This window comes from Ctenocephalides felis, unplaced genomic scaffold (assembly GCF_003426905.1).
Source record: "Ctenocephalides felis isolate EL2017-DRISC unplaced genomic scaffold, ASM342690v1 CF-g0.4_SCAFFOLD_00845, whole genome shotgun sequence".
NCBI lineage: Eukaryota > Metazoa > Arthropoda > Insecta > Siphonaptera > Pulicidae > Ctenocephalides > Ctenocephalides felis.
In genome coordinates this window covers 67,570,342-67,579,808 of record NW_020536999.1, presented here as the reverse complement: position 1 = coordinate 67,579,808, position 9,467 = coordinate 67,570,342, and the positions used below count along the sequence as shown (strand labels likewise).

The 9,467-nt window shown below is 33.2% G+C and overlaps 1 protein-coding gene across 1 annotated transcript; it reads left to right on the top strand.

The window, feature by feature from the left end:
• Positions 1 to 3,658: 3,658 nt before the first annotated feature.
• On the top strand, positions 3,659 to 7,878 carry LOC113387677 (cytosol aminopeptidase-like). Its single transcript, XM_026625039.1, has 9 exons — positions 3,659 to 3,860; positions 5,003 to 5,154; positions 5,223 to 5,354; positions 5,503 to 5,670; positions 6,042 to 6,215; positions 6,288 to 6,438; positions 6,797 to 7,087; positions 7,260 to 7,430; positions 7,736 to 7,878. Exons 1-9 carry the CDS (start codon positions 3,659 to 3,661, stop codon positions 7,876 to 7,878), a joined length of 1,584 nt encoding a protein of 527 aa, XP_026480824.1.
• The last annotated feature ends 1,589 nt before the right edge of the window (positions 7,879 to 9,467 follow it).

Genomic DNA, 9,467 nt, shown 5'->3' with positions numbered 1-9,467 from the left:
TTTTTTTTCGGTATTTTGAAGGGAAAAACAGAGGTTACTTCAAAGTATTCTTGCCGGATTCAGTGTTTTTTTTTCCCAACGCGTTTTTACCGTTTATTGCACCTTTTCTTGTTTATCTCTTTTGTTACATGAAAAACGTGTTGGGGTCGATTTTTTTTTTAATGCAATAAGATGGTGCACCATTTGCGGCAGTATATGCCCAATAAGCCACACAAATGGGGCATGAAATTATTCGTTCTATGTGACTCATCTGGATTTGCTTATCGGTTCGAAGTTTACAATGGCGCTGGAGACAACAAACTCGTAGATGGCCATCCAAATCTTGGTGCTTCGGCGAATGTTGTCATGCGATTGTCTCAAACCATCCCGGATATGGCAAATCACATTGTATACTTCGACAACTTTCATACAAGTTTGCCTTTGTTGGTGTATTTGCGCGCTCGTGGAATTTTCAGTCTTGGTACAATATGAGTGAACAGAGTGCCTGGTTGTAAGCTGAGTTTGGAAACAGCCATCAAAGATAAACCAAGAGGATATTCTGAGGAGCGAATATAACAAACATATGGGCGGCGTGGACTTGATGGATGGCTTGATGGGCCGCTATCATATTCGCGCAAAAACTCGTGATGCAGCAACTCGTTTGTTGTACCATTTTATTGACATGGCTGCCACCAACGCATACATACTCTATCGCCGAATACACCGAGAGAAAGTTCACGATTTGCCTGATGAGAATGACCCCAGCGAAAAATTGTTGACATTGCCACAATTTCGTAAAAATATTGCTGCTGGCCTTGTGAACTACAACTTCAAGCGCCAAGCTGGTCGTCCATCATCCAGACTCGCTTCAAGCGGCCATCAACTCCAGAGGTGATTCTAGGTTCTTTTCCTGTTGGAAGACGTGCGTTGCATCCAGTGGACGACACTCGTTTTGACTGTATGGATCATTGGCCACAATGGACAGAAAAACGTGTTACGTGCAAACTCTTTGCCCAAAACAAAACAAAAGCGCTAACTATGTGCATTTGCTCCAAATGTAATATAGCTTTATGTTGCATTAAGGGCAAAAATTGTTTCGTAGAATATCAAAACAAAAAATAATTAATTTCTACTACATTCCATTGTTCTTTTATTCACTTTTTTCAATAAATACCATACAGAATAAAAATATCTACCTGTATCAAATTTTTCACTGAACCCGTCAAGATTACTTTGAAGTAATCTTCACCTTTTTATACCTGGTAGCTAAACGGCAAGTCAAAATGAAAATCTAATGATGCAGAAGTGTTTGTTATGGTCAAATTAGTCTAGAAAAAATTGTTCTGACTTTTTTTACTGGCTCTATCAAAAACTCGGGTTAGAGGGTTAAATCTATCAGTATAGATGATCGTCTACTCTCGATTCAACAATTAACAAAATGTCATCTGGTTGCTGAATTTAATAAAAAATAAATATAATCTCTAATACAACTATTTATTCAGCATCTTTATTTGTTAGGTTCTCGATACTCTTCACTAATCCTTGGCCCAATATGTAGAAATCTTCGATAATTGCGCCTAGATTAGACACTAGCATCGGTTTCCCGTCAACTGTTACGACTTTTCTGCCATTAAGATGGGATACCTGAAAAGAAACAGCACAAATTTTAAATTGGTCTGGCTAGAGGAGAGCATTTATCCATCTAAACTATTATACGATTGAAATTTTATCATAATAATTTTTCCCACACAAATTTTTATATACTTTTCCCAGTCCATTCAATTTTTTAGCGCACCATTGTTGGAGAGCATTTTCACCATTACACACTTTTTTAATCTAAATGTTCAAGCAAAAATGGACATCACTACATCTTGACATCAGGGTGTACGCAGAAAGTAATTTGAAATAAAAAAGCATGTTTTTCCCAAAAACCAATCACATCTTCACAAGCAAAATGTTTTTTTTTTATAGTTTTTCTCTCAAAAACTATCATTTTTACACATTTCGCTCCGCATCTCCGAAATGACTGGACCACGACCTCGCCAAAAACTAATCAGCACGTCTCCCCATCAGTAGGAATCGAATGTTTTTTGAATTATTCAATTCGATTGATCCGTATCCATACATACATACACACACACATACACAGATCCATTCTTTCTAAGGTATGCCAAAATGTTCAGAAATCTTCGAAACGTAAAGATGTGCAAAAATGTTCATTTTCGAGTTTGGGCAAAGACAATTACAAGACGTTAATAAACTAATGTTTGATGAATGTTTTTCTATTGAATGGCTGAAAGACTGTTTTGCCAAAAAGACAATCGAAGTGACAAGTAGTTTTGGAAAAAAATGTATTCCAAAATTTCAAGATGATATTAAATATTGTTATACCTTATTGGTACACTTTTGAGATGAGATTTTGTAAATCGCAATTACACAATATAAATATTGTAGAATATAAGCGTAGTTCAAATAAATAAATAATTTTTCAATATTTATGTATTAATTTTTCTAATTATAATCAAACTTACCTTAAACTCTTTTTTCTCAAAAGCTTGTGGTTTCCATAAAACAGCTATAAAATCGCCACCATAGGTATCGTGGAAAAATAAGGCAAATTCATCATAACTTTCCTAAAAAGAAAATTGAATTATCATTAATTAATTAAATAATACAATTAATAATAATTAACATTTATCAAAAATTAAGTAATATTAAATATTTCCATATAATATACGGAATGAAAACATGGAATAATTATATAAAAGATGTGCAGAGTTTACTTTAAAAATATCAAGTAAAGTTACTTAAAAGTAAATTTTAAGTAAAACAATTAAATGACTAAAATAAATAAAAGCAACATTTATACAAAAAAAAATTACGTTTTACTTTTATAAATCAGATTTCGATTTTCAAGCGCCTTTAAAATAAGATGCGGCGAATCAGGAGCCTTTGCCAAAAACTAATCACCACTTCTCCCCATCAATACGAATTGAATATTTTTTAGATCATTCAAATCGGATACTGCGTTCTCTCAAAATCTCGATTTCTATTTTCTGCACACTTTGCTCTGTATCTGTTCAATCATCTTTTGAAATATCGAAAAACATATATCTGCAATTTCTTCGAATTCAGCGTCAAAATAAAGTATTATAATATTCTTAAGGCTCACTTGTAGTAGCGAATTAGTATCAAAATTACAATTTAGTAACTATGGTACATTGGTACATAATTAAGTGACGATATCATTTAACCTCACCGTATTTTTTTAAATTCGATCGTCATTGCTAAATGTTTAGAAATAACGTAAAAACATGAAACTTCACCGTGTTTTTCCATGTTTAATTAATTATGTACCTAACATTACTTTATAAAGTATTAACTCCAATTCCAACTCCAATTCCGCGTCAAAATTTCAATCTAAAATAAATTTCCAAACGATGACGCTCAATGCCTGCCCAGTTGATGTTCAGTTTTGTAAAATTGACAGTTTACTTTTTTAATAAAACCGAAAAACAAAATCTAAACAACCCAAACTTTGAAAAATAATTTCCAGGACGCAAAATCCAAAGTTTGACCTCACAAAATTTTCCATCCGGCCGTATTTTATCTCCGAGGACGAGCGAATTGTTGTTATAATCAGGTATCAGGAACCAGGCTATAAATTCAAAAGAAAAAAATGTGGGTTCGAGGCGGAAGGCGTCTCGTGGGACAGCACAAAAATTCGATCGCTGTTTTTAAATTGAAACGGAACTATTCGGACAAGTGCGACCAAGGGAGGAAGGGAGTCGTTTTAGGCGTCTACACCGATTGTAATGGAAAGCCGACTTTGACTAAGGCCGGTTGCAAATTTAATGAAAGATGTGGCGGGAAAATCGAAGGTAATAATATGGTTGTAAAGTTATAATGTAATGTAAATAATGTAATCAAACGCTTCATCCAAAAACTAATCTTTTACGCCTTTCATAGATGTACTTTTGGTACGTTTAAGGCGCCTAGTCGCTTTGGTAATATAAATAAAGATTAGAAAGAAAAAATGTCACAATCAGATATATTAGTAATATGATCAAATCAGTCAAAAATATTAGTAATTTAAAAAATCTTCACAAAAAGCTTACTCTTTACTTCAAAGCCATTCAGCCTTCCCAATTGTAAAGGTACAGTAGTAGTATACCGAATTACGAGCGACCCGACATACGAGCCGCGAAAGAAGCGATTTGTTGTTTCGAGAAACTGCTTTAAGCGAGAAGGGTTTTTAGAAACTGGGCAAAATAAAAAAAGTCAGTTGAAAAAATGATTTTTCTACCGTAGAAATGTATTGATTATTTTATGATTATGAAGGTAATTTGTTTTATATTTAGTCATTTCAATTATTTATTTATATTAATTAGGTAGTAATAATTTACCTACGCGAATATATGAACTAATATCAACATATTATATATGTTAGTTCGCGTTATTTGCTTTGAGTACATTTACAAAATACTTACTTTTATGACTATGGGCCATGTCTCTTGAATACCATAAAAGTATCATGCCGCTTAAATTAAAGCGTGAAATTATGGAATAGTATAAGGATGGTGAGGATGTACTAGTGTAACACATGATATTTATGATAAAGAGCTTAACTCCAGCTAAGGGCCTTACAATAATTTTTAAGCAGCTTTCTAAGCTCTAAAAGTTTGTGGATAAAAATCGCCCCGAAAAAGTTGCAACATCTCCACTATGGGAATCGTTCAATGAAACAGGTTCTAACCCATTTCATGAATGGATTGGTAAAAACAAAAACTAAATTGAAAATTAATAAATAGTAAATGCATGTCTAATATTCAAAAAACTTTACAAAACCACGGTGCTGGAACGAAGTAATTTTGCAAGTCTGCAATTTTAAACATGTTTACGATTAATTTAATTACTAGAACATAATTGGTATTTAGTACTGTACATTATTAATTAAAGTTAAATTTAAAAATCAATAAAAATACAATAAAACCGCAAATTAAATAGTTTTTTTTTGCTTCAGAAATGATGAAAGAAGCGTCGCCCATTCTATCAGGCATGACCATGGCCATAAATAACGTTGACCCCGAATTCTGGGGCGTTTGTCTTGCTGGAATCGGTCGTGAAAATATGGGCTATAATGAAATTGAGAACTTGGACGTCGGCCGAGAACAAGTAATCATAACGATTTAAATATTTCCTAAATTTTGAAATAATTTCTCAAAATATTTTTTTCTGCCAAGGTGCGTATAGCTGCAGCAGCCGGGGCCGTGCGATTGCGCAAAGAAGGAATACAGACGATTTTTATCGAAGATATGGACAACTATGCGGAAGCAGCAGCTGAAGGCGCTGTATTAGCCTGCTGGAGGTTCCAAGTTAGTAGACAATATTTCGAATAGAACCACAGGAACAAAATGTCATTTGTGTCATTTGTGCATAAAAACCCATTTGATCTCAGTTTACGTAAAATGTCCATACGAAAAATTATCAACAAATTATAAAAACAAACTTTTTATAAAATAGGAAAACATGCACAAAAATAACTGGCGACCAACTCCAAATTTGGAGTTGTACGATTCTCAAGATACGTGTGGATGGACAAGAGGAGTATTTAAGGCAGAGGCACAGAATTTAGCAAGAAAATTGTGCGACATGCCAGCCAATCAACTCAATCCAACCTCATTTGCACAGGTAAATAATAAATTAATAATTATTTTTTGTTGGTTGCACTATAATTTCCTAAATATAAGCCAAAATCTGTAATATTAAATCTTGAGAAATGTGGATATTGTTCATGATCGCAGTAGTTTAATGATTTTTTAAAGTAAACTTGCGAGAATTCTAAAATTGTGTAATAAGAGCACGTTATTTAAAGTTTTTGGCCTAATCTAAAAATGCAGTGTGATCGACTAAGACAGTTGCTCTTTCATCATAAAGTTGCTTTATTTATTCCCGTTATCACAAAAACCAAAAGCACTAGATGGTAGAAATAAATTCCATGCAAAAGTTTTTTACAAAATAAAGACCAGCAGATCAACTTAATAATTCGTTATGTTCGTTAGGCTGCAGTTGACGCCTTATGTCCATGCGGTGTGAACGTGGAGGTGCACGACAAGGATTGGATCGAAGATCAGGATCTGAACACACTGCTGATGGTGGCCAAAGGTTCCTGTGAACCTCCTGTTGTGTTAGAGCTCAGCTATTGCGGTGGTGGAAGTGATAAACCGATATTGTTGGTGCGTCAAATAAAAATGAAATGATTAAGTAATTTCTGTGTATTCGTATATAATCACAAAATCAACTTGAAGGTTGGTTCCGGAGTAACATTCGACTCTGGTGGTATTCATTTGAAGAAATGTCACAATATGTCTAAATACCGTGGAGCAATGGCCGGAGCAGCAGTCGTCGTAGCTGCCATGAGAGCTGCAGCTGCGATGAGCATACCTCTTAACATTCAAGGTTAATTAGCAAAATAGTATTGCAAATATGAAGAATTCTAAAAGCGTCCATTACATTATTTTTCAGTCTTCCACTAATTCGCCACCACATTCCAAAGTTCCAATCCAAACTACTTTCAATTGTAAATGTTTATAAAGTCCAGCATTACAGCTGCTTGATGCCAGATAGGATTTTTCGAGTTTTGAACTAAGAATTGTCACACAACACTTTATCAGCAAATTAAAAAAAAAAATCAATTTTTTACCATTCTCAAATTATGTTTTATTATAAAATTCACATCATACGCGATAGATTTTGACCAACTGATCCTTACGGGTTCCACAAAAGAACGATAATAAGATAATTCACAATTTAACAGGTATAATTCCTCTCTGTGAGCATTTGCCCAGTGGTCTGGCTATGAAGCCAGGTGATGTCGTCCAGGCTCAGAATGGCGTCCACATCATGGTTCAGGATTGCGACAAGGAGTGTCGTGTCATGCTGGCTGATGTTATGCTATACGCACTGAAACACCACAAGCCGTCCTTGATGGTGGATGTTACGTGTTTGAGTGACAGTGTGCGGCATGTATTTGGTGCAGGAGCGAGCGGTTGTTGGGCCAATTCAAAGGCTATGTGGACGCATATTAAGAAAGCTGGAGCTTATACAGGTAAGAACTCTAAGCAGTTCTTCTCTTCACCAACTCTAATCGGTGCTTTATTTGTAAATAGCAATCAATTTTAACCATATCCTTCGTAAAGCAGTAATTCTAACAAGGGCGAGCAACCTTTAACAGTGTCATTATTTAACATGCGTATTAATTATTGAATAATTTTCATTAGGTGACAGAGTGTGGAGAATGCCTTTATGGAAGTTCTACACCAAGGAAATTGTTCATCAAAGCTCCGTAGATATCACAAATCATACAAGATTCCATGGTGACAGCTGTACAGGAGCTGCATTCCTTCGAGAATTCGTAAAAGATGTGTGCTGGTTGCACTTGGATGTAACAGGTTAGTAAATTTGTCCAATGATCTTGTTGAGCCAAAATCTTTTGAATTCAAACTCAAAACGAGCAGAATGAAATGTGACAGATATTAGTTTAAATATAACTTCTTCAAATTATTTAAAATATTTGTCACTTAGTAGCATACAGGGTTGATTTCGGTACTTCTGATATATTATAATTTCTTACAAAATTTTATTTGCTTTCATATAAATTTTTTATATATTTGTTCTTTGGGGTATATCTTATCAGTCTATTGTTCGATTTATAAACAAAAGTTCTACTATATTCAACAAGAAAATGTTTTCCCAGGTGTTGCCTTCCCGATAACTTCTCCAAATCTACCCTACCTCCGCATAGGTCGAATGACTGGTAGACCAACAAGAACGATCGTCCAACTTATGGCCCAATTGGCATGCGATAAAGCCAAGAAATCTGATTGCAAAGAAAAGTAACTCCAACAACAACAAACAACCCGCCTTCTTGAAAAAAAAAACTTAAGTAATATCGTGAAAAGTCCACTTCGTTGAAAAAAAAAACTAGCCAAGTTCGAATTAAACCCATAAACCATTTTTTGCTTCCAGGTGTATTTTTCAAAGAATCTAAATTTTTAGTAACATTTTTTAAAATCTTTTTTAAAACAATCGGTATATTTTTTTATTATTGTCTGCCAACGTTGCGTCCCTGAGGTTCTCGATTTTTATTTATATATTGTGGTGCAAATTTTGCCATTTTGGCAATCCAGAGAATATATTTTTGTAATTACCTTTTTAATATATTTTTTGACGCAACTTTTTGAGATATATTTATAATCAACTGTTTCTGGATGAATTATTTATTTTTATATTTCTGGAATAATTTGTTTAATTCTAAATGAATTGCGTGACCAAATAAAAAGTAAAAAATATACAAGTTGTTTTAATAATCTGAGGATGGTGAATAAATATGAAAAGAGCTATAACAACAATTAACCAACTGTAAATGGTATTTTGCCTTAAAAGAAGTTGCATAGATTTCCCAATACTTATAAATATTCGACTTGATTAATATAAGTTCACTAAAAACATTCAATGCGATATCAATTAATATCTTCAAAACAGATTATAAGTAACAGTAGTGCACAAACACGCGTTTGTATGTCCTAAGAACGCGACCCATTATTCAAAGCTTTAATTAATTTTACATTTTTAACTATTTTTCTAAGACCACAATATTGTAAAATGTTTGTTTAGACTATGAGAACAGTATTAAGTTTCATTATAAGTATCAAAAAAAATTAAATTAAATAATTTAATTACGGTCCGGCAAATCTTTACCAAAAACTATTCAGCTCAATATCTCGTTTTTGAATTTTTAAAATCGTGTCAAGATTTTTGGCTAAAACCTAGATGAAAAATTATGAACTTTTCTGCTAATTATAAAGAAACGGTTTAGCCAATCTTCGCGCAAAACTAATCAACCTTGAATCCTTACCGAGTTACATCAAATGGTTAGAAATTGGTGTAGCTAGTTTTGTAAAAACCGTCTACAAAATTTTAAAAATGACTCACTCACACACACTTTCCAATTTCGGACTCAGATTTTTTTTTCAAAATCTTTTTTTGCTGATATTGTGAATGATATAATCAAAATACTAGTGGTGCATGGCATCGTGCCTTAAAGCAAATTGCTGGAACTTCCCGTACCAGAATTGAATATTCAAGGGAAAAAAAATCAATAATCAATAAATTTGATCAATGATTACAAACAATTGATTTAAACATGATTATAATGACTACATATTTTATCGTTCAACACTTGAAACACTTGAGAAAGTTTACATCAGCAAGAGATGAAGAATAAATCCATGTGAGGATATATTTCTTATGATTAGAATAAGGCATTTGAAATATATACATTTTGAAACTGAATTGTAAATTTAAAATTCATATTTGAAGTATAAAACTTTTTATATTTTTGAACATTTTGAAATTTTTTTTTTTTCTGAAAATTTTGAAATTTGCTTCAACTGTAAAAGCAAACTTGAAAAATTAACAAAATCGGT

Excerpts from the sequence above, each read along its gene's own strand:
- LOC113387677 (XM_026625039.1), top strand. The coding sequence starts at position 3,659 with ATGTGGGTTCGAGGCGGAAGGCGTCTCGTGGGACAGCACAAAAATTCG. Across the intron at positions 5,671-6,041 it reads ATCCAACCTCATTTGCACAG|GCTGCAGTTGACGCCTTATG; the intron begins GTAAATAATAAA and ends TATGTTCGTTAG. Across the intron at positions 7,431-7,735 it reads GTTGCACTTGGATGTAACAG|GTGTTGCCTTCCCGATAACT; the intron begins GTTAGTAAATTT and ends ATGTTTTCCCAG.